The sequence below is a fragment of the Crinia signifera genome, chromosome 6 (assembly GCF_055691185.1).
Source record: "Crinia signifera chromosome 6, ASM5569118v1, whole genome shotgun sequence".
Classification (NCBI taxonomy): domain Eukaryota; kingdom Metazoa; phylum Chordata; class Amphibia; order Anura; family Myobatrachidae; genus Crinia; species Crinia signifera.
Genome location: NC_139222.1, coordinates 177022599 through 177049218, shown reverse-complemented (window position 1 = coordinate 177049218; position 26620 = coordinate 177022599). Strand labels below are relative to the sequence as shown.

Genomic DNA, 26620 nt, shown 5'->3' with positions numbered 1-26620 from the left:
TACATCTGAGAGGAATCTTGTAAAATGACTTATATCCAAATGTAGATGAGCCCCAAAGCAGTTAGTAAGAGTTAGTATACTTGGTAAAGTGCTGGGAAATGGTGCTGATGATTCAATGTAAATGTATCGATCTCTCATTCCTTTTTTCTCCAAAAATGTAACAGTGTAATGTGGGCTAGGTGATATGAGGGAGATTGCTAGACTAATGAGGGAGAGAGGGAGATTGCTGCTATTTCAGGGAGTCTCCTGCAGAAAGCAGGAGGGTAGGCAACTATGACAGGAAGTGCGCATACTCTGCTTACTGCTATACAGCAACACTTGCTAGCATAAATAACAATCACACAGTGCTAGTGTTTAATGAATAGAGACTAATAGCTTTACTGCATAACAAATGACACACAGGTTACCTCACAAAAATGGTCATGCATCAGTAACCAGCGTGCCCCTCCGGCGTGCGTTCCAATGGGCAGAAGTGCTAGGGCGGAACTACTCCTAGCAACATCACTTCCGCCTATACACAGTGTAAAAACACCTCCTATCTGCGCGGCTGGGCCGTTCTGACTATATGGAACACACAGCCATTGTTAAATGCGTTCCACCCATATATATAGTATAATGTTCCATTTTCTATGTGAGGAGCTGCATTACCAGCTATATGTAAGGAGAGAAGGATGGGGTGAAATCTGCACACAAGTTGGTAAACCCAAAGTGTTGGGAATAATGCCGCTATATTCTTGGGATTTTAGCAGGGGTGCTATCCTATCAACCAGGTAAGTATAGTCGAAAGAAAGAGAAAAAGTAGTTGCAGCGGATGCACACCGCTGCAACTACTTTTTCTCTTTCTTTCGACCCAGCTATATGTAAGCATGACAGTTGTGTTTTTTGTTGTTGTTAGAACATGTAAGGGTCAAACCCTAGATACTCATAGATATCATAAATGTACCCAACCTTGTGCCCTGCAAGTGTCTTTATTAATTACCACATGCAGAGTAAAGATAGGCAGGAGAAAGGGGATCTTATATTATAAAACCAACTTATTCTAAATGCCAAACAATTATCTTTCCCTGTGTCATAGTCCCTCTCCGTTGTACTGGTCTTTATGGCTAGAAATTTATTTGAATTGCAGATGCCTTGCCCTTTCAAAGGATTACGCCCCCTCAGTGGCGCACAGCGGTCTGCTCACTTGTAAGAAGTGGGTTAGGTGTGAAGGGAACATGGAATATAAATTATACATGAGAAATGCACTTTGCTCTTCTTCCCTCCAGGGGAGATGGTGGGTCTAAGTGTTCTTACACTGTACTGCACCTAAATTACTTGTTTTTAAAGTCTTGAACCTGAGTGCATATGTAGCAATAAAGAGCTTTGGTTCACAAAGCTGAGAAGCACTTTTCAGTAGGAGAAATACAAAATGCAAGATGTTTATTAAATGTATTGTGCTTGTAAGAGACGGGGTTATCTGGACATGGATACTTGGTGCATTTGGGTGTGTCCATGCGTGAAAAGTAATGGGTGCCCAGTTACTCGCACCTGATCGTCAAAACAATTGAATATTACACCGTCATTTTAGGTTTGTTGCTAGATGGTAAAAACAATTGAGTCCCCCCCATAAAGTCCCTAACCCCAAAGGGTTAAGGTAGTACACACTGAGAGCTAACTTACCATCTGTCCATTTGACACATAAGCTGAGCGGTGGAGGATGGTTGCACACATTGGCCGACATTTGTGCAGTGACATTTTAAGAGAGGAGGAGGCACTTGTGCAGCCACCTCCAGCCGGACCCCCTTCTCTCTGCCAGGATTAGCAGGCTCTGAGCACTGGAGAGCTCAGACCCTACTACGCATGCGTAGATCTCTGGCGCGGCAGACATTTTGTCCGGTCTAAAATCCAATAATTAATAAATATGCCTATAACAGTGTCAACAAACTTTATAAACATATGTCTTTACCTCCAAATGTATCTATTTATTGACCTCCTTTTTGCAGCAGTGCTTAGCATTCTATAGTGCTGTAGTATGGCTGCACTACCCAATTTAGTAAAGTATCTGTTTGTTTAAAGGTCTACAAAAAAGTGCCCCCCCCCCCCCAGCAAATTTAAAACAGCATGACCACAGGAGGGCAGAAGTAACCATTCCAACAACCTGATATGACTATTGGGCACTGCTGATGTCTGAGTCAGTGCAGCCCCTATGTTTTTAATTTGCACTTGCTTGCAAAGCACGATATGTGGTAGTGGAAAGATTAGAAAATACTGTAGAAACATAACAAGAAATCAATGATTGCAATCAGCATCCCTCTTGCCCAATATCCTAAAGCTGTCATAACAAAAATCACTGCTTGACCAATAGGCCCTTATAGAGGGTACACACAGTGAATTTTCCAGGGTACACACGGTGAGTTCAGTAAAAACAAGAGTAGGGGCCCGCGCTTCCTATTGGGGAAAATGTTCTTTATCCTTTAGATATAGGGTTTTCTTCTTTATTCAATAAGGTGTTTTTGACCTCAGGAAAAAAACAGAAAGAGATCTCATGGTGCAGACTAAGTGGTATAGGCTTAATTCTATGTTTGTAATGGTGAGATGCCCGTACCGTATAGGGGCCTCTTCTAGGCCAAACACCGCACGTAGATCAGGGGTCAAACACACTTGTTACACCAATATATCAGTTCCTTCCACTTCCCTCAGAGATAAAGATACAGAGGGGGAAAAACTCATAGCGTAAAAATTAACTTTTAATCAATCCACATACATAAACAAAAAATCACTCTTAATAAAATGCCTGGTACCGTATCTGGCCTTATAAAAAGGCTAAGTTTGGAGCTTAGTGTGGGGTCAGATGTTAAGACCCGGGTAGACCTCCGCACGTCGTCTCCACAGAGTAGTCCCAATATCAGGTCCAGATAAGGATCCCAGGTACCTCCAGTCCATGTACTGTGCACATGTGCGCTTTCTCGTTAATCGGACGAGCTGCGAATTTGCAGCCCATCCGAATGGTTATGAATCGGCCCCAATATCACCATCAAGCACCGGCAGATCAGGCAGCATAAGATACAAGGGCGGTCTGAAAGGGGCAATCTGGGTCCAGCCTGCAGTGTGAAAACATGTCAGAAGCTGTGCCAAGACTTGAAACCGTGTTCAGTGTTGGACCTGGGTTTTCAGGGTGAAGTGGGTAAAATTAACTTGAGTTCTGAGCTTCACAGAAAGATACAGACAAATTAGTACCACTCTATATACAGCTTTAATTCTAAGTTTCACTTTAATATTTTTGGATTTTTTATCACACAAATTCAATCTCTTGTATGTCATGCTATGCAGACCCAGCTAATGCTATACATCCCAATGTCCTGCAGATATAGGACCTGATTGTGGTTCACTTGCAAAAGCAAACTCTCTCTCTGTTTGGCAAAACCATGTGCACTGCAGGGGGGGGCAGATGTAACACATGCACAGAGAGTTAGATTTGGGTGGGGTTTTTACTTCTAACGGATATATATTGCAGTATAAAGGCCCCCATACACTATGCGATTTTGGGACAATTTCATCCGATTTTGGCACTTTGGGCCGATAACCGGGTGAAATCGTCCCAAAATCGCAGATGTGTGACATCTGATCCGATCCGATGCGTGGTCCCGTGCGCATCGGATCGGATCAGGGAGGTCGGATGGTCAGCACATAAGATCATGTCCGACCTCCCTGTATGCATATGCCTGCCCACCTGACAGGCATATGCTTTCAGACTGACCAGGGGAGCAGTGGGACCAGCAGCGCTCATAAGAGGGATGCCGGAGCGGCAGTGGGTCCTGACGCTTTAAATAGCTGGCGGCGCCGGTGAGTGCTGACCTGGCCGTGTGATCAGCAGCGCTGCGGAGAGCTCTCAGCCAATCAGAGAACGGCCAGTCATTTCACAGGTATTTAAAAAATCTAATAACCCGCCACTGCACTGCCCGTCCCCGCTGCTGATGTCTGTGATCACACACCGCCCGGCCAGGTCAGCACTCGCTGGCGCCACCAGCTATTTAAAGCATCAGGACCCGCTGCCCACTCCGGCGTCCCACTGATGAGTATCACCTGCTCCTCACCGCCCGCTGCAGCTCCCTGTTACATGTGATAAATCGCAAGCGACTTATCACATGTGAATTGGCTCATCAAGTGCCAAATTGTATGTGAGCCTCCCGGAGAGCTGCCGGGCGGTTAACAGGAGAATTGGGTCTGAATTGTCCTAAGGACAAGTCGGCCTAATGTATGGGGGCCTTAAGAATTAAGCAGCCAGTATTTTTCCTGCACGCAAACAAAATAACTTCCCAAAATGTAACTCTCTCTGCACATGTTACATCAGCCCCACCTGCAGGACACATGGTTTTGTCTATTAAAGAGACAAAACCATTGCAAGTGAACCAGAATTAGGCCCACAGTACATCCCCATGGCTGACCCTATAGCCTTTTGTGATGCATATAAGGTCACCATCCCAATATGTAGTTTGACACTTGCAATATGCAGTTTGTGACACTAGAGCTCCATAATGCAAAAATGGAACCTAAAGCTTGTCACAATGGGGTATATCCAGTTTTAATTGCACTGTAAAACTCACTCATAATTGAATAGGCCTCAATTTTTAGGGTTCTGATAAAAGATTAGGAGCTAGATACTTTGGGGATGGCTGTGATGACATTTTACTGTGCAGATGATACATACATAGTTTGTACCCAAATTCAGTTCAGCTTAAGGCCGATATTCAATCTCCCGCAGCCATCTCCCAATTGGGGAGATGGCTGCGGGTCCCTATTCAATGCTGTCTTCACTGACAGCATTAAACAGGGGATCTCAACAGAACGAGGCCGCTCCCGGCTGCAGCTCGACAATTCCCGGCCGCAGCTCGTGGCCACACCTCCTTCTCGTCCTGCGGCAGGCGGGACATTCCCACCTGCAAATTATTGGTCGAGCAGACCGAGAATGGGCCAGGGTCATGGCTGTCAGGCCAGCTCGACAGCCATGACCCAACATTGAATACCCCCTTTAATCACATCGTAACAGAAGCAGTTATAATGTATGCATGCTAGATGCCTTGATATTTGTAATTTAATTATTGCCTCTTTTTAACTCACTCACCTGAGTTTAGGCAGCGTGTCTTTCAATAATTAGCTGAGAGAAATGCTGATTGGCTTAGCTGGATATAGAAGAATGATAGATGGACCTATTCATCCTGTACATTAACCTATTATGTCATTTCTTTCAGATTGAAGCTCTGTTACTAGAGATGCAGGACATGGAGACCGGTATTAAGATGCACACACAGAGGCTTATGATCACCACTATTCCCCATGCAATCACAGGTATTTTATTCATATTACTTTGTGCAGAAAACACTAATTTAACCTGGCCATTAACATGTACAATAACATGGATATGCAGAAGAATATCAGTAACAGCTAAACACTGTGGTAATGTTTAGGGCTGCCATCAGGAATCATAGGTCCCCCTCTAAAGCAGTGCCCAGACCTGGTCCGGCAAGCCCACTGAGCGAGGGAGGCCCAGTCAATGTTAGTGGAAATATGTGTGTACAAGGTTGAGGTTGTAGCATGTACTTTCTGTATGTGCCAGCGAAAGCCTTTCTATGAATAACCCAGGTACTTACCCAGCGGAATGTTATACACACATACCTCCCAACTGTCCTGTGTATTTTTGGGGCCGGCAGTGTCCAGCGGTGGGGGGCAGCTGGGAGTCCCCCTGCCCTGTGCTGCTCTACTGAGCAGCTGTAAAATGTCTCTTCCCAGAGACAGAGGGGCCGGGGCAATGTCCCCTTGCCACTAGACCACGACCCCAAATTTCGGGAGACCGCCTTCGGCGCGTGCAGGGGTATGTACACACTGGTAGATGGTGTGAGAGCATGTGCAGAGCAGTTTTTTGTACAGTTCACCAGCCGGTGAGTATACTGTATGTAGGTACTAGATAGTGGAGCAGGATGCTTTCAATGTTTCTGTAATGGCAGGTAATGTGAAGACACTTGTCTTCCACTGTGAAACTCAAAAAAATTCTCAGGATTGCTCCGGGCCTAATTCAGTAATGATCACATATGGTAACTGCTCATAGCAGCTTACCATGTGCGATCCTTAAGCTATGCAAATGCAGGAGGTGCATACCACCCCCTGCCTGTATTTGCGATCGCAGTTTAGGAGAGACATGGCAACCATCAGTCGCGGTATCCCAATTTCAGCAAATGTGCTCCCTATGCCTCTCTTAAATGCATCTCCTCGAGTGTCAATTATCCTGGCTGCATACTACTGTATGTAAATGAGAACCGTTTCACGACCTGCATCATCACTTGCGGCCATCCCTTACATCATCCAGATTGTGGCCCTGCCATATAACAGAATACAACCCCTTGCACTTTGTAACAGAATATCGATCCCTGCACTTCACATAATGGTAGTGCTTCCAAACACCCCATAACTAAATATCTTTCCTGCAACTCAGATCAGTACCTCTGCACCAACGGGTGTGGTATGGGACTCCGACAGTCGGGATCCCGACAGTCATTTTTCCGACGTCGGGATTCCACCTGCCCGGATTCAGACAGCATGGCGAGCGCAAGAAAGTCCCTTGCGGGCTCGTTGCGCTCGCCACACTGCGGGCACGGTGGCTCGCTACGCTCGCCACCTATTCTATTCTCCCTCTATTGGGGTCGTGGACCCCCACGAGGGAAAATAGCGGGTGGCCATCGGGCACCCGGCTGTCGGCGTTTTGACAGTCGGGATCCCAACGTCGGGTAAATGACTGTCAGGATCCCGACTGTCGGGAACCCATCCGGCACCCGCACCAACAATAAATAAGTAATAAAAATAGTTAATACAAATAAAACATTTACTTATACTGCCAACACTGACTGCCTGTCAATCTTCACTTACACTCTGCTGGTTCTCTGATCTCTGCCAAAGAGTACAGGAATACAATTGTGACTGGATCGCACCCTTTCATGGCGCAGCCCGTTGCTGCCTTTTGGGTAGCTCCACATCATTAATGAGGGCCAACGTCACTCTCCACAGTGGAGCGATCATAACGGGGTCAGAGGACAGAACGTGACCTAACCTCCGCCACTTTACTGCTGTTTTGCATGTGGAACCCTGATTAGTCAGATTATAAAAGGATACCCACAGGCACGTAACTCTGGGAGGCATAGGAGTCATCTGCCACCAGGCTCCTGCTCCTAAGGGGGCACCTCTTCTCCCCTGCAAGTTTGAATCAACTAGGTAAAAGCCATCGATATCTCTTCTGTGGCTGATTCCTAGCAGGACCATCACACTCTCTGTATTCTAAACATACATTTTGCCAAGTGTCACACCCTATATTAGAACCCATGACCTGTTCCACTAGAAGCAGATACTGTACCTTACATACATACATACATACATACATACATACATACATGCACACATGCATACTGGCTGCCCTGGAGATATTTATGATTATAGCTTTCTGAACTGAGATAAACTTATTTATGTCAATTTTCTTTACATTTGAGATGGCTTTTTTACAGGTTGCAGTCACCTGCACAAATCTGCTTACTATATAGTGTTGTGAGATTAGGTTGTAGATGCCTTCTACCTCATTGCTGCTTGTTCTGCTTATCTTGGCTGTTTGGTTTTATTATAATATGCATTGCTATATATAGTTGTACAGCGCTCGGGACCCAGCACTAGGGCTGTGATCAGCTCCATGTGTCCTGCCACCAACATGTGTCCTGCTTGTTACAGCAAGCATTGCCAGTTCATGGGTCCCAAAGAGGAACCCCAGTTTTTGTTCTAGTCAAGGAGTTAAATTATCATTTCTTTGGCGTACTGTTATTGTAAAAGTAATTTTAATATCAATGCGCTGAACACAACATGATGTATATTCATATTTATGAATGCAGAGATCACATCCATAATTAAAACACATGAAGTGAGCTTTTGATTAATAATGCTGGTTGTTTTAATTATTTCTACTCTGAAGTTTATTCTTTAGACACACTTGGCTTAAAGAGGATCTGTGATTTCTCTGGTTATTGCAAATAAAAGTACAGTGCAAGATACAATCTGAAAAGAAAACGTATGTTTTTGGTTGATTTGTATACATGCAGGCATTATTTGTTGTGTCTTCGCCTCTCCCCTCTGCCAAGAGAAGGACAAGGACATGTTTAGTGATGCATCGCAGAATACGGAGCCTGAAGCCAATGTGAAGTAGGCTCTTATTCGGATAGACACTCTTTACTCTTCCCTCAGATAAAATGTACATTATTACATATCACAGTTTTCCAAACTCCACCATTATTGTCCAGGTTTTAAGAATATTCATGCTTGAGTCCAGATGATTAACTGAGTTAATAATTAAGTATTATAGAGAAAGAGAAAGGATCGGAGATTGTTGGGGTGCACTGAAAGTGTATTATAGGAGACGTCCAACTGAAAAAATATAACTAAATAGTTAGTTACGCCCCTGCCACCACCCCGCAGCAAAAGTTATAATCGGGAGGCTGGCAAGTTACTGAGGTCTTTAAGTTTTAAAATTTCTGACTGAAATTTGGTAATATTAACCATTGGAATATGCATGCTACCATTTACTAACAAATAGGAGCTGGGAGAGAGCTGCCTGTCGGTGAATGGACTAACCCGTTTTATACTGTTGGTCACAGAACTCTAACCTTCATACGAAAAGCAATTTACTGCCATTACCCTTGCTACTTAAAGTGACAGTCATACATTGAATAGAGGTGTGGCGATATTCTGGACTGTCGGAAATATGGCACACAGTGAATACCCCCCAAAAAGGTAAATTGGACAAATTGGTTAAATCTATTTGATTTAACCAATTTGTCTGAATGACCTTTTTTGACAGTTTTCCTGCACTTCTAAGCACATGGTCATTTGTCATTTGCTCCCATTAGTTACCAGATTTTTGTTCCAACTAGTCAGATTTGACAATAAATCTTTAGGTGTATGGCCAGCTATAGCCATAGAACACTCAATCAGGGCTCATCATTTAATATAGCATTTGCATTAATTCATTGAATAGCACTGAAACACTGCTAATTTAGACTAGTTGCTTTTAGTTCTGACCTGACATAAAAACAACACTGACATCTACTCGGAGCGAGTGACGTCACAAACCGATACCAGTAAATTTCTGTGGAAAATGAGAAGAGAAAAATACAGAGGAAAGAGTGGAAATGAACCAATCTTTTCTCCATGCTGTTCTAAGTTCACAAGAATGTTCAACATGTTCACGGGTCTGTGTACTTAGAACAGCATGGAGAAAAGATTGGTTCATTTCCACTCTTTCCTCTGTATTTTTCTCTTCTCGATCACTTTCCACAGACATTTACTGGTATCCGTTTGTGACGTCTCCCCCGCTCCGTACATGCAGTTGCTGACGAGATTGTCAGATTGATATCATCCATATCTTTAATGATACATTGCCCAATGTGTACCCAGCCTAAGACTATACTTATTTTGGATAACACCAGTGTACATGATAATCTCTAGAATTAGAACCCAGATCTTCATGTGTAATTAAAGCGTGTCCTGTTGGATGTTCAGGATTTTTGTTTGAGCAGTAGTAAACTCACCTGATCTAAAATTAAACAAATCTTACTAAGAAATAAATACCTAAAAATGTTCAGAATGCTATGACAATATAATAGAACACAAACATAATTATGGAAAGTGCATAGTGCAATAGGATTAGTATATATAATGCTGTACATGAGCATATAAAACTATAGCTTTCTAAATATGCTGTATATACACACATATATACAATTACAATAGTAATTATACATAACATAGAACCATATCAGAGCAAGGCAGTCTTCTCTGACAGGACAATAAAATGTATATTTTACTCAGTAAAAAGATTTAATCAGCCACCAGTATAACATAATTACACATAAACATGTCCACAAACTGTACATCTATTCTCAAATCACGCCAAATAGCCCCATTTATTGTGCGATGGATGCCAAAACATTAATACCAAATACTTAGGGCCACATTCAGTAAAGGAAAAAAGTAAGTAATTCTGTGTGTGGAACAAACCACATTGTTATGCAAGGGGAGCCAATACATTTAGTGTTTCTCTGTAGGGTAAATACTGGCTGCTTCTACATTTAGCCCACAGATGTTAGACAGCTTTATTTTGAAACAGCTATTTTGATTTCAGTTTGAACACGACCCAATGAAATGTAAGGGGTGTATTCAATGCCGGACGCTATTTCCGACAAGAAAAAACAGATCCGACTGAAACAAATCAGATCTGTTTTGTCAGAAACGGCTGCGGATTGTAAAATTCACGCTGTTTTTTAACAATCCACTGATGTTTTCGGCACTTTACAACACTCAACAGTAGGAACATTCAATTCCGACTGTCAAGTTCCTGTCAAAGGGAACAAAAACGGCCTGAGTTTCTGACTGTCGGGCAGTGGCGCAACTAGAATTGGGGCACCCCCCCGCCACTAAAATTTCTGCGCCCCCACCTCCCCACCTTCCTCCCCCACTCCCCCCTTTAACCTACTCACCCCCTCACCGCTGCCTCTTCTTTCACCGCACTGATGAACCCGGATTCCTGGACTTGCTGTCAGTCCCGGTTCTCCTGCTCCTCTTGTTAGAATGTCCCACACAAAATGGCCGCCGCATTACAGCAGACCATTATTTAGGATGCAAGAGGGGGTTTCCGCCTCATCTAGAATCCTTAATAACTGTCTGCTATAAAGGGGGCGGCCATTTTACAGATTACAGGAGGAGCAGCAGGAGCACTGAGACTCGGCAGAGATGCGGCGTTCCCATTAACAATAGCTTCCGCAGACCCTGTGGCGCCCAAAGTTACCTTGCACCGCCAAGCAACCACAGGGTATGCGAAGCTATTGTTACGCCACTGCTGTCGGGACGTTCCGACAGCTGTAATCCCAGATTGAATACCTAATTCTCTATGCACATGTTTTGCTCATTTGCATTTTTTTCTTTGCTAACAAAGCTATATCAGGCCCTTGGTACACGTTAAGACATGTGAACTAAAGTACAAAACTGAGAAAGAAGTAGCGCTATGATGTAAAAAGCCACAAAACTAAGGAAGAAATCGTGACTGAGGAAAAAAATACATTATCTAGGGTAAAATGGTAGAATACATATTTTATGAGTGACCTGCTCTATGTATTGTAATGCTTAATCTGAGATTTTAGGAGCTACAGTATTTATCAAAGCTTGTAGAGCAATACAATTGTGAGATATAAACTACCAGACACGCTGTAGGAATTTCTGTAAAAAATAAAAAAATATGCAAAAACTGAAATATGCAGTTGAAACTATGCATATATCAGCTTGATTTGACCTGAAACAGATCCAAATGGATTTTTTAAATATGACATTCCTAAAATTTGTATTTGTATTATCTTTAATTATATGGTAAATAAACAAACCAATCAAACCCCAATATACAGATGCTGATTCCACCAGCCCAGATGAAATGGTAAGACAAATTGTGTTTATTCTAGCACTCCCCATCTTTGAAGACCCATGCAGTTTCTGTTCTCTGCCTGGGGTGTCACTGTCTGCTGTAGTGCTTCTAGCACAGTGTGGTCTGTATATCAGCACTGATATGCAAACCAGACCTGTGCTAGAAACACCACAGCAGACATCAACACCCCAGGCAGGGAGGAGGAACTGCATGGGTTTTCAAAGTTGGCGGGTGCTAGAATCAACTATATATATATATGTTGGGTGCCACCGATCCAATAAAAGCTCAGTGTGTGCTTTCTTTGATCTCTTAAATGGCATCATTTGATCAGTGTGCAGCTCATAAGATGCAGGAGCATGTGAAGCCATCTATCACGTAAAGCTCCATCATCAATCTTGCATATACACTATTCAATTGTCTTGCCGATTGTACAATTATCGGCTGAAGATGTGTAGTGTGTATACAGTTTATGCAATGCAGTGGATTCTTAATTCAAGTCTACTTGTAATGCATGATGATAAGAGATGGGGATGGGGATGTCATGGGAGAAGAGAAGCTACTTGTGTATCCTAGGCAACCTGCACAGGTGCCTGACTAAATCTAACACCAATCAATCAACCCCTAGCAGAACACAAACAGAGCTGTGGTCATGTGACTGCTACAAAGGTTAGCTTATATTACCAAATTTAGAGGTGAAACAATGAAATCAGGAAAACAATATACATATTTTCCTCTCATAATTTGTGAGTGCCATTTTAGTGTTAAGATGTCCCCTTAAGTTTGAGCTCAGTGATGCAAGACCAACAAGTGAGAGAAAATAGTGTTAACTAGCGAATGACACTTGGTCAATTGAATAATTTCATGTTGAACATAAATAACAAACTGGACAGAGCATCTTTAAGGGAGTCACACATGGATGAACGATTAGGATTGAGCGTTTGTTGAACACACTGGAAATCAATGACCTTGCCTGACCTTTAATTGATCACTGAGTCAGAAGGAGCTAGGGCTACCTACGAGGTATCCTTAAATAGATCAAATTAAAAGATTATTTTTTCACATCCGTAATCTCTTCTTACAGTATATATAGTCCTTCAGTTCAGACTGCTTTATCATCCAGTCTTTATAACCCTACCTTCCCTCATCTTACTAAGCCTCTGCCACACGTTTCCATATATTGAACATTACCGACTTATTTCACCCACATGTTTTACTCCCACCCTACTTATACCCCTTTCACATTGCACCTAATTACCGGGTTCATGCCGGTTTCTTGCCAGTGCGACCCGGTAACTGGTGCGATGTTAAAGGTTACTAGGTCTGGCAAACATGTAGCAACATGGTAATACGAACCGGTAAAATAGAAGGGTTCTTACCGGTTTGTTGCCGTGTTGCTTTGTGGTGTGAATGGGTTAACCCATTTCCCGTTCACACCAATGGAGGAGGCAGTGCTTGAAACAGTGCCAGCTCTAAGAGCTACAGTACCTCCTCCTCTGCCCCGATGATGCTCCATCACTCTGCCCCACCCTGGCATTAAGTCAGCAAACCGGCAATATTGCCGGTTCACTGAGGAGGTCTGAACAGACCAAAATGCAAGTCGCACGGGACTAAACCGTTTCAAAGTCCCGGTGCGATCGTGCATTTGCGGTCTGAAAACGGTATTATATACAGTCTAACCTCAGTACTGATAAAGTGCTGTGAAATATCACAAATGCTGTAGGATATCAGCTTTTCAGGCTCAGTGCTCTACACATTCTCAAAGTATGTTGATATTGCAGAGTGTGCTATTGTAGTGGCTGAAAGTAAACAGGAGTAGAACATTATTTATCATCAGATATAATGGTTCCTTTTGCTATTCAGTCAATTCCATTAGCTGATACTGGTGGATAGTTTTAAAATGTGGTGCTGAACCATATAACAATCATAGCGTCCGTTTCCGACATTATGAGGTCAAATGTCATTCGACCTATTCAATGTGGGCTCTGTTCTTTCGACTGGTGGAATATATTCAGCCAGTCAGAATGTCCCGGCATCTACGAAAATAGGAGCACATGGTTGGAAGCAGCCACTGGTTCGACAATCCAGCGGCCATTTGGGATGTTGGGATTCTGACCACTAGCATCCTGACTAGTCATGTGATATTTGCTACTCTGTATTTGACAGTATTCAAATTTGCTACAGGTTAAGCAGAAGTACAATATACAGTGCCTTGCAAAAGTATTCATCTCTTACAAAGTCAACAGATTTGTCTTTGTACAAATGACACTTTTTACAAAGATTTTCCCAGACAGAATTTTTATTGCAAACCAGTAGACTCTAAGTACTGTACATTTTCAAACTGGGATTTGTCCTGGATAGTGGGCTGAAACTTAAACAACAGGTGTCAGCCACAATCAAATCCTCATTCTATCATCTGAGAAACATAGCCAGAATCAAGCGCCCTCAGAAGACCACAGCAATACAAATAGTAAAATAAACACACAAACACACCAGAATAATAAAACTTTATTCCATACATAGCCCTTTCATACAGATACTTACTTATGTTGTTATGTTGAGACCGTAGGTAGGTCGCTGTCCGGACGTCCTGAAGAAATCCTTTGGGTACCTGTGGAAGGAAACCATACTCACCATATCCTCCGGCGTAGACCTACGCCAGAGGATCCTTCCACCAGTACCCAAAGGATTTCTTCAGGACGTGCGGACGGACAGCGACTTACCTACGGGCTCAACACAACAACATTAGTAAGTACTGTATCTGTATGAAAGGACTATGGGCCTTATTCTGGTTGGAGCGGCCGGGCCGTACGCGTACGTCCCGGGATTTTTTATGATCTGCGCATGCGTACATTCGCCAATGCGCAGGCGCGACCGCTCACCAACGCTTACGGACAGGTCTCTACGTGCGAAAAAACCTGTACGCGAGTGTACGGTATTGGGGGCGGCATAGGGGCGTGAAGAGGGGAGCGGCCGAAATAATGAGGGAAAATGGGCGTAAATATAGGCGTACACGGGGGTGTGCACCAAAAATGAGCGGTGCTACTACCGCACGATCGACTAAGGCACCGTTCATTTCGGACACAGAACAGGCGGCCGCCAACCGCCAGCTCAAACCACCCCTACAGATACCGCATGCCAGCGTGCGCCTGAGTTTGCTAATTAACGCTGATTTCTACTCAAACACATACACCTGAATGTAATAAGCAATGCTGCAGTCTATTAAGTCCAAACCATGATTTCACTACCTGCAAGCCACACACAGCACTCAAACACATTGGAAGCTTATCTTTATATACTTCTCGACATTTAAAGGTTTGTTTAATTTAAGGTAAGAATCTTTTGAAGACCTGCTTATATATGCTAAGGTAGCTATTTGCTAAACAGTTAGACACATTCACTACGTGCTTTCATAGACTTTACACAGTAGCACACTCAATCTACACAAGTCGACATGTGTCAACGTGTTCACTCTAATACAAACATAGGTTTTGTATTTAGGATACAATAACATAAACCACATCTAACACCTACAAAGGATGTTTCAGCAATGTTTTAAGCCCATGACCACTATTTTGCACACAATCTTTGTATAGTACCCAAAATACAGAACTCTACCACTATCTCATCTGCTATGAATTGGATTTGACTACACTCTGGATGTAAGATGCCACCAATAACATTATTGCACTCACATCTCTCTAACAAAGGATTCCTACATCTGCTTATGATACTGTCAAATCATATATATGTAAAAACTTATACATGTTTGTTCACAAGCAATTTTATCATGTTTGGCCCATTCACACATCTTTTTTTAGGGAGGACACATATGCATTCCTACACAAATGTACCTTTTGACCATTGTTTGTCTGCCTCACCCACTCCATGAGGAAAGCATTGTTCTGGACCTGCTTTTACCTACTACTGTTGGAGCTACCTCACCTGCACACAAACTGCTTTCTCACCTATTAAGTTGCTCTGCACATGTGCTGACACAAACTAATTAGCAGGGAAAAGTTGGATAGGAACATGGGAATGGCCATGGAGAGGGTTACACATGGGAAACTTTGACCACACTTCAACAAATGTTCAAAAATACCCTGGTCAGTAAGTACACATAAATCTAGTATTTGTTTCACACAAGAAATTACACATACAACAATTTGGATTGAATTGTTAAAAGAAATTTATTTGCTGTTCAGCATCACAGCTTAAAGTGTGAACACTTTAATGTCAGAAATGAAATAAACAAATAAAATAGACACAAAAATAAAAAAACAGCCAGAACAAGAGGTTGCATATCTCCAAACATGTGTTACCCTGCAAATGCAATGGTGAAAGAAATGGGGACACCAGAATACATACTGCAACAACCAGGGTGAATACTAAGCAAGATACACACCACCAAAAATTTATCCTGCATTTGTAGAGGTCAAAATAAGAACTTTAATGCCCATGGCACGCAAATGGATAGATGGACAACTCAGGAAGTGGATGTCCAGTGCAATTTAAACATTTGGGGTCCAACCACAGAGGAAGTGAACCAGGTCTCATTATTTGGGCCCTTTTTTCCCCCTTTTAGATGGGGCCTTGGGGACAGGGGCCTTTGGGTCAGCTGGCTTGCGGCGTCTTCCCCTAGTGGCCACAGGAGGGTCAGCAGAGGTGGAAGGTTGGGGAGCAGCTTGGGGTGGGCCAGCAGATGGGGGATTGTCCCTTAGGGACCTGGCGGTGGTCAGCTGCTCCGCAAGAAGTTCATTCTGGCGGCTGAGGTGTTGGCCAATTCTTAGCATGCCAGCCGCCAGAGTGTCATTAATGCGGTTCAACGCCTCACACTGCAGCCTGTTTGTGGCCTTCCACTCATCAAAAAAATCCCCAAACTGCTGCTGACGGAGCGCGGCATCCACCCCTTGCTGCTCGATCCTCTCCAGCATCACCATCACGCTCTCATCCCATGTCTCCTGTGGCTGGGGCTGGGGGTGTCTTCTTGGTGGAGGCTGGACCACTCGCTCCACCTGTGGCTCTGCAGAGGAAGATGCTGCCGGTACATCCTGGGTTTCTGCTTCTGCTAGGATAATAATTGAAAAAAATGTCACCATCACATACGCACTAAAAAATCTCTTTCAAAATACAATGCATTACTGTGACTTACCATCAAAAGGAGCATCAAAGACCTCCGCCGGGAGCTCACTGTCCATATTGGAGATCCCCCTGACCTCGCCCACATCAATCACGTCCAAGGCGTCCTGCTCCAGGGGGGTATACTCCAAATGATCGGGCATAGGACCTCTCCCGGTGGACATGCTGTGGTTGTACCGGTCAGTCATCTTCCTCTTCATTGCCGTTTTGAAGTCAGTCCACCTACAAGTTTAAAAATACAAATATCACCATGAGATATGTGCACCACTGTGCTACGTGTAGGGTTACCATCTAGTCCCTTTGATTCCGGACACATGTTACTTACACAGGTTCTGTGGCAGTTTAAAATTAGGTGAAGTGGAGTCTTGAAGTCAGCCAGCCACAGAACCTGTGTAATTAATATGTGTCCGGAATTAAAGGGACTAGGTGGTACCCCTAGCTACGTGACATTTCCTAGTGTGGGTGATCTTATGTTTTTTAGCCATATGTGTCCCACACACACATTCATGTCTCCATTAGGAGGCATTTCAGTGTCTCATCACATTCATTAGGCCACTAAATGCACATACATACATCACTATGCAGAAATGACATCATCCATGGCCAAATTATGCACCTCCACCTGTTGTGAAACTACACATTCCACCATAGCTTAACAATGTGGTTATTATGGAGTAATTTAACTATGGGATGGCATACTGGGATGTGTAGTTTCTCACCAGCTACATGTGCACAGTTTGCTCATTCTTGTTTCAGTAGCATCATATGGAACATGTTACAACAACTCTTTCAAAAACACACTTTCTCTTGTCCCATCACATACTTCACATGAGCAGAACTGTGCCCATAACCTCACATCACACCAATGGTGCATGTTTCATATATCAATGTGGGTTATTAGACATGGTTGTGTTCACATGTGACATTGAAGTGTAGCACTATCTACAAACACACCTTTCTATAATTCGCAAAACATACATGTAACATATGTACACACATATGACATTATCAGGGGGACAAACACCAGGGCTATTTTTCAGCAGGCTCCAGCAGCAACTGAGGCCCTTATTCTAGGTCACTCTTTCTGACCACATATTTCTTAGATGGTCAAAACCATGTGCACTGCAGGTGAGGCAGGTGTAAAACCCCACCCAAATCTGATTATCTCTGCACAAGTAACACCTGCCTCACCTGCAGTGCACATGGTTTTGTCCATCTAATAAATATTTTGTCTGAGTGAACTAGAATAAGGGCCTCAGTTCCTGCTGGAGCCTGCTGAAAAATAGCCCTGACAAACACACTAACCTTTTCTTCACCGCGTCCCAATTTCTGACCACTGGTGACACCTGGTTCACTTCCTCTGTGATCTTGTCCCAAAGCTTTCTCCTTGCACTGGCACCCGGCTTCCTGGTTGCCAATTCTATCCATTCGCGTGCCCTGGGCACTAAGATTCTTAATTCGGCCTCTACAAATGCAGGGTTTCTCTTTCTGGTGGTGGCATCCTGCTCAGTCCTCACCCTCGATGTTGCAGCCTGTTTTCTGGTGGCCCCAGTTCTCTCACCATGCACCTGCTGGGTCACACCTGTTTGGAGAGATGCAACCTCTTGTTCTGGCTGGTTGCTTGGCCCTTGTGGAGCTGGTGGAGGTTGAACAGGGCCTGTTACTGAGGGGCCCGCTTGGCCTTGGGTCCTCCTTGTCCTCTCCTGCTCCCTCTGCCTCAACCTTTCCAGCAAGGATTCTGCTCTGGCTCTCTGGAGAGCGTCCTCAGCTGCGGAATCGTCTGAACTAGACATGTTTGCAGCAATTGTGGCCTGCATCTGACTGAATATTTATATGTTAATCTCCCGCCATGAACAAGGGGGCGTATATTTTTCCACGCAATTGACTTGCTAATTTACGCCGATATTTCCCGCCGATAGCTGCCGCTTAAATTACGCAGGTCTCCGCGCACCTGATCAATCACCTGTATATGCACATACACAGGTTGTGGAGCATTGTGTTCTGCATCGTGAAATGTGTGCACCTGTCATTCCAATGATGAGTGTTGTCAGCTGGTATCTGTTGGAGTTCGTGTATGCTTTGTGAGTCACATTTCAAAACATCACGTTATAATGCTTTCCTTACATATGTAATGAGTCTGAAATTGTCATACACCAACATGTTGCATTGTGCCCCTTTAAGCAGCGTATTTGTAAGTAGACGCTTGCGTGTATTAATTTCCGCACACTGTATATACAGTTCCTCTCTATACATTGAATGCATGCTGTTGGTTGTGGTGTGTGTATATCGGAACGGTCCGCGTAAGTTTCTATTCGCATCCAGTTTGTTAATGTAAGAGGGATTAATAAAGTTAATACCAAACAAACAATTTTTTCGACCAATCAGCAAGCACCAAAAGTGATATATGTACCTGCAATTATTAACTGCGCCATAGGCACTATGACTTGTAACAGAGCTAGGCCGTTTTCCACCCCTGAGCTGTTGGCCCTGGTTGACGTAATGGACCGTCACCTGGGGCCCAGGGGCCCATATGTAAGCAATGCGGACAAGCGGCGGGCGTATACTGCTGCCCGCCGCCTGATATTCTCAACGACCGGCGTCCGCAGAAGCCTGGGGCAGGTTGAGCGGCGCTGGTCAGACCTGCGCCGGCGGCAGCCAGTTTTTCTCAGCACCCTTCGCCGCCATATTGCCCGATGTAAGTTTTGATTACTAGTATGTCAGCGTTTTTTAGCAATGTTTTGTGTACTTTTTATAAATATGTTCCTGAGTATGGGGGTGTATATGGGGGTGTATATGGGTGTATATGGGGGGTATATGGGGGGTATATGGGTGTATATGGGGGGTATATGGGGGTATATGGGTGTATATGGGGGGTATATGGGGGGTATATGGGGGGTATATGGGTGTATATGGGGGGTATATGGGGGGTATATGGGTGTATATGGGGGGTATATGGGGGGTATATGGGGGTATATGGGGGGGATATGGGGGTATATGGGGGGTATATGGGTGTATATGGGGTGTATATGGGGGGTATATGGGGGTATATGGGGGGTATATGGGGGGGATATGGGGGGTATATGGGGGTTATATGGGGGGTATATGGGGGTATATGGGGGGATATGGGGTGTATATGGGGGGATATGGGGGGTATATGGGTGTATAGGGGGTGTATAGGGGGGGGTTTAAGTAGTTGCTCAGTTTTTTGGTGTAGGATATCAATTAGTTTGCATGATAAATGTCTGAAATATCACAGCAATGATAATTTTGAAGGTTATGAGCATGACTAATGTGAATTTTTCTTTCCCCCTTTTTTATGAAACCCAATCTTCGATTTCTATGCCATCAACATGAACATTTCAGCACGGGCAAGAGCCCGCAGAGAAGCCCGGGAGCAGGCACGCCGGGACCAGGCAGCCCAGGAGCAGCCGGAAGAGGAGGAGGAAGAGGAGGAGGAAGAGGAGAAGGAAGAGGAGGAGGAAGAGGAGGAGGAAGAGGAGAAGGAAGAGGAGGAGGAAGAGGAGGAGGAAGAGGAGAAGGAAGAGGAGGAGGAAGAGGAGGAGGAAGAAGAGGAGGAAGAGGAGAAGGAAGAGGAGGAGGAAGAGGAGGAGGAAGAGGAGAAGGAAGAGGAGGAGGAAGAGGAGGAGGAAGAAGAGGAGGAGGAAGAAGAGGAGACACTGGCTGTAGCTGGGGCCCACACAATTTCTCCATCCCCTTCCCCCTCCCCAACCCCCACCCCCACCCCCTCCTCAACCCCCACCCCCACCCCCTCCTCAACCCCCACCCCCACCCCCTCCCCCTCCCCAACACTGGAGACACTGGCTGTAGCTGGGGCCCACACAATTTCTCCATCCCCTTCCCCCTCCCCAACCCCCACCCCCACCCTCCTGGGACTTGACTAAGTCCCCTGACACTTTGCACCAGAGGACAGAGGCTGAGAAGTTTGTGCTGAGCTCTGATTGGTGGAGCTCATTACATGCTTCTCAGGTCCATGGAGAACAGCAGCAGCAGCTTAGTCATGGGAGGGTTTTTAATCAGAGGCAGCAATAGGACTGTGAGGTCTCCTCCAGAGTAAGGGGCAGAGGGACAAACACAGGCTTTTCATGTGGTGTGTGTGTGTGTGTGTGTGTGTGTGTGTGTGTGTGTGTGTGTGTATATATATATATATATATATATATATCCCCTGCAGTTAACCATTAACCAAGTTTACTCTGTGTTTTGACAGTATAATTTTCTCCCATGCAGTGTGCGGCCAGTAATGACAAGTGCAAGGGGGCCCCCCGGTCTAAAGTACCCCGGGCCCCCCAAAGGCTTAATCTGGCACTGGTGCAACATAAATGTAGAGATTGTTTTGTTCATAGTGTGTGAGGCCATGCGGATGCATGCTTTACAAACATAGCTGTAGGCCTATAATTTGTACAGCAATGTCCTAAATTTAAAATAGTAAGGAGTGCTTAAGCCACAACAATCTCATAACCCTTAAATAGCACAGGCTAATTGTGAGGTTAGAGGACAGTCCCCCAAAACCAAAGTACCAATTGGGATACAGCATACATTCATTGATGAAGGAGTAATTGAATTAATGTTATTTACTATGTACAGTATGTGTGTGTTAACATATTATTTTTTAGTACTGTGTTTACAGCAGACCCATCTTCAATGTAGTTTAAAAATGTATGTGGCCTTCACACATAACTCTGAACTTTTTATTATGTACAAATACAACAAACATTTGTGTATGTTATATATAAAAAAAAAATTTTTATCCCTTCTCTACAGACACTGGACAGCAGCAGGAGGAGGTGGCAGCCCTAATGCGGGAGATAGTACTGACCCTCCTGTACCTCCAAATACTGTTTGGCCTTCTGGAGGCCCGGATTTAATTTTTGTTTATCCCCCCCCCCCCCCCTTATTATTTTTGTCCGAAATAAAAGTTAATGTACAGTTCGCAATTGCCTGTGTTTTTAATCAGAAATATGTTAGAGGGCTTGTAAGGGTAGGTACATACAGATGTGTACTGTAAGTTATACTTGTAATTTGAGGTGAGGGGTAATGATTGATGTGTGAATGTGTGTGTTTTTGAGTAAAATAACACATAGTGAAAATGCATGAATGTTTAATGTTGTTAGATTAAAACATCACACATAACATCAGGGTAGGTATACATGTTACACATTGTGGACAAAGAAATTATGGACATATTTAGTACATATACAGAAACACCAACATAACTTGATGTACAATTAACAGCAATATGGGGACACATAGATAGTGATTAAAATGCAACATTAGAACATAACAAATATACATGTAATGAGGGTTCAAATGTTGTTTTATTAGGTCTTTATTAAGGTAGACAATTGAGTTAATAGAAATCAATAATTGAATAACAAATAGATTAATTAATCAATTGTCAGATTTGTAGTTGAAAGGCAAGATTTGCAGGTCCATATATGTGAAGAGTATGGCAGCGTACACGGACGTACGCTCACTCTCACGAGCGGTGACATAAGCTGTGTTTTCCATTGAAAACAATAGGGACCCGTCCGTGCAAACTGGCGTACGCTCAGATCTCCGCAAGAAGTCGGTGGGGAGACGGACGAAAGACGTCCGTAAACGGCGCCGTACGCTCAGTTGTACGCCTGTTGTCGGAGTGCAAGGGCTGGGCCGTCCGCGTACGTTGCCGTACGCTCATTTGTACGCCACTCCCCTTCTACGGCATTTCTGCCCGTACGTAAGCGGCTGATTTGTGGGTGGACCTAACCCTAACGGCCGCGTACGGCTAGCGTACGTTAATAGTGAACGTACGCACGTTTGGCCGCTCCGATCAGAATAAGCTCCTATATCTGGAATAAAGTTTTATTCTGGTGTATTTGTGTGTTTATTTTACTATTTGTATTGCTGTGGAACTACAAGTTCCAGCGGGCCCTTTAATGCCCCACATGCTTGGACTTGTTGTTCTCCAAGTCCCTGCATGCGGGGGAGGCTTGCTGGGACTCATAGTTCCACAGCAATATACAATAGCTTTATTCTATTTTTACACATTTATCAGTCCGACGCCCACTGCACACGGGCATCGGGGACAGCCCCAGGCTGGGTAGGTAAATTCTGGAGTGGGAAACCCCTTCATTGGGGGGGGGGTTCCCCACTCCTCCATGGCCCCTTGTTCAGGCTGACCAGTCAGGAGGTTAATGCTTTGGCCGGGGGGGAACTTGTATAAAAAATCTCCCTTAAGCCTGGTGCTGGTTCTTAAAATACGGGGAACCCCTAGTCATTTGTCCAACATATTTTGGGAACCAGGACCGGCCCTTGGGTCTGGTGCTAATTTTAACAAATACGGGGAACCCCCAACTTCATTGTTTCCCTGATTTGTAAAAACCAGGACCGGCTCTGTGAGCCTGGGGGGGACCACGCCGGTTTTTTAAATTATTATATATATATATTTTTTTTTTTTACAGTGCAGCCTGCACGGATCTGACTGATCCGTGCAGGCTGCCTATATGAATTCGTATTTCACGGCCGGATATACTGCCACTAAAATACGAATTCATACGCCATTGGAAAATGCAAAGCATCGTATTTGACTGCTTTGTAAATTCCCTTCCAGAATACAACTTTGCATGTGGCTATAACAGTCATATGCATTCGTATTCATTCATATTAAAAATACGAAAAATCGTATTTGTAGTCTTAGTCAATTTCCCTCTTTGAGTCCTATTGGAAGAAAAGTGCTATATAAATATCATTATTATTATTATTATTATTATTTGTGAGCATTTTCAAAAATAGTAACTGAAAAATGTTGCTTGATAAGTATTCAGCTCCAAGTTTGAACAGATGAACAATATTACCTTTAGAATAGACTTTCAAATTGTGGCTCATTAAAAAGGTCAGTGTCTTTTCTGCTTCAGAGCAATAATGGCACTGTGTGGGAAGCCATAGAGCGAACAACTGTCACACATACAGACAACAAGCCTGGAGCCAAAAAATTTGGTTTTGTGGTCAGATGAGACAAAAATATTGCTTTTTAGCTTAATTTCAAAACCCTACATGTGGCACAAAGCCCAACAGTGCAGTATAGAAGGTTGAAGCATCATGATGTTTTTCCACAGCATTGAATGGAATATCTTATTAACATTGAGGGACTGGAAGATATTGCAAGACAACTCACTTCAGTCTGCTAGACACTGGATATCATGCCTAATGATTTCCATAACAACAAAATCATAATGTCATCCAGTGTGTGCACACTACTGTATATCACCTACCCCCCACCCCCCCATTCTGTAGCTTGTCATAGCCGGGATCCGCAAGTATGTATGCACCACCCACTGGGTCCTTGTCGCTGAAGATCTACGCACATGCTGCACAGAGGGGTGAAATAATTTGATGGTGAGAGAGCTGCAAGCTTTTCGCTGGGCTGCAACATCTTTGCTACCCATTCATAGGGCTGGATTACACTCTGGAGGGTGACGGGTAACTATTCGCACGGTGAACGCATAGCGCTGCTAATACGCTGCCTTGCGATCAGGTCTGAATCAGGCCCTATGTACATTTTTTTACTGTTACGAGAGAGATGGAATCCATCTACTTAGCATTCACGTTCATATTAATTTCTTTATATATTTTCTGCAGGACACGATATTCTGGAGTGGATTATACAGAGGCTTCAGATTACTGATGAAGGTAGGTCTAAAAATAACTCCTATACATTAAGGCCCTGGTTCTAGTCACTTCGCTTCCCTGCGTGTTCGCACAGGGGAGCGATGTTTAGCGACTAAGCATTTGCATAAGCAATTATGCGCATGTGCAGCCACTGTGTGTGAGTGGTTATTCGCCGGCCGTTTGCACACAGTAGTGCGGGTGGGGGACGTGGGGCTGCAGGCCGTGGTTGCGCCCATGGTAGCACCCAGCGTTTCATGTGCATTCCTATGAAAATGCTGGGCGTTCTCATGGAAATTCGCCCATGATGCAGGGGGGGAACAGACATCAGCAGATGTCAGCTGCCGATCAGCTTCCTGTACAGGCATCCGCAGATCTACGACACTAGAGAGGTGTCTTAAATCTGTGAGCGCTTGCAAAATCATTTGATGGTCAGCTAAACATCCATTTGCATGTGTGCAGGGAAATTGGCTTGCGAGGGGGGGACGGGGGACGACGTTCATGCAGGCAGTGTTTAAATGATTGCAACTAATAATTGCAACTTTGCGAATCAACCAGAATCACCCCCTAAGTGCTAAAAGTCATCACGTATTTTCTGTCTCCATACACTTCTGGCCCAGCTCTTTTCTAATGTGCAGCCACCATGATAGTTATTGGTGCAGTAGGTCTGATTAAAATGGGACAGATCTGTACATGCGCTCACCTCTGAATCCCCCTTAGATTTGCCATCAAAATGTTTCTTATAAATACAAATGTCTTGTTCCTGCCCCCAGTAAGACACATTCAGCTGTAAATGACAAGCAACCTAGATGTGTACATTTCTGAATTGCTTGGGAATCCTCTTAAATTGTCGGTGTTTGATTTGCGAAAAATCGTGAGTTTTAACAGTATTAAGAGTTAAGTGCAAGTCTGAATCAGGCCTTAAGGTGCAATCTGTCCTCTAGTATAAGCATAGGATTAATGAAATCTAACATCCCCCCAGAGCCGGTGCAGAAATCCTTTTGCAGAATGGAAATATATGTAAAACAAAATGCCCTAGAAATATATCCCCTTCACCTCCTTTCAATAATCTTTGGACACCAAATGTCATTTCATTTCTGCAGTGCTCTGCAAAACTAGGTCTACAAATTCTTATGACAACTTTGTGCTTGGCAAAGAATTTGCTCGCTCCACTCATCACCCGCTGCACCACTTCTGCTTTTTCTCAAACACAACCATCTTCCTTATGAGTGGTTTGGTGAACATCTAGGCATCTTTGGTACATGGGGTGATCTTGTTGTATTAATTAACAAGAACTATATTTGAGTCCTTAGACAGGGTCCTGCTTTTTCTAGTCTTTCATAAATATTGTATAGCTCCAAAAGCACTTCAATGTTGGGGATACTCAAGTTTTTTTCTACAGGAGGATCTGTATGGATTATAGTGGCTCGAAAATATACAACAAAAACAGCTAATGCCATTTGATGATGTGTTGGCTGCTGCATATGCTGTAGTGCCCATAGAGGTGTCAAAAGGACTGCTGCTTCGGACGATTGCTTTACTCCCAACATAGTATCTACAGCATTGTTTTTCAACCACTGTGCCATGGCAGACTAGTTTGCCCCCAGAGCTAGAGATGTCAACTCCAGTTTACAGCCACCACTGCCAGTTCAACTGTTATTCACTGGTCTCTTTCTGCATCAGTCCTGCACTGTATTCTCGGCATATGAGACCACCCCTTTCTGCCATCAATGGGCCCAAATCTGGCTTCTGGCCCCTCCTCCTCTTGTCACTGGCTAATCATCATTGGTTAGCATTGGCTATTGTTGTTCCCTCTCTCACATTAATGGTGTTAGTGTCAGTCCCGGTGTCCTGGTTCAAGGGCTCAATGTTTAAGAAGCTGCCTGGAGACTGCATAGGACGTGAATCGGATTTAGAGAAGAGGCATCACAGGGAGCTAGGTAAGGAGCTGCTCAGGTCTCATGATGTTATACTGTCCCAACTAGCTCCCTAGGAGAACATAATGGCAGCTAGGCAGTGACTTATATGGTCATCACATGTGGACTGTTTCTAACTCTACTCCCTGGGAAACAATTAGCATTAGCATAAGGTCTTATGTGTTCTTCAAGCAGATGAGCCTGGCACAGACTACTGTGTACATCTGGGGGTTAAGTGTTTTTTTTTTTTTATGAAGCCATATGGGTCTATTTTTTTCTGTGGGGGGCAATGTATTTTTTTCCCTGTGGGGGACTTATAGTGTGCCTTGGAAATTTTAAAATCTTGTTTGGTGTGCTGCTAGTTGTAATATGGAAGTTAGAAGCTGATTGGCTCATATTTCATCTCCCTCTATGGCTTAGTGAATAGACC

The 26620-nt window shown here is 44.0% G+C and overlaps 1 protein-coding gene across 6 annotated transcripts in view; it reads left to right on the top strand.

Annotated features, from left to right (window-relative positions):
• Positions 1-26620, top strand: part of RGS9 (regulator of G protein signaling 9) — a 139230-nt gene that overhangs the window by 22090 nt on the left and 90520 nt on the right. For all 6 annotated transcript variants that reach the window (XR_014444547.1, XM_083148212.1, XM_083148213.1 and 3 more), the window contains exons 2-3: positions 5229-5325; positions 24248-24298. Coding sequence is in view for 5 of the 6 variants with exons in the window: in XM_083148212.1 (XP_083004338.1) it covers positions 5229-5325; positions 24248-24298 (148 nt within the window). In the remaining variant the exon portion in view is untranslated. The remainder of the gene's footprint in view (positions 1-5228; positions 5326-24247; positions 24299-26620) is intronic.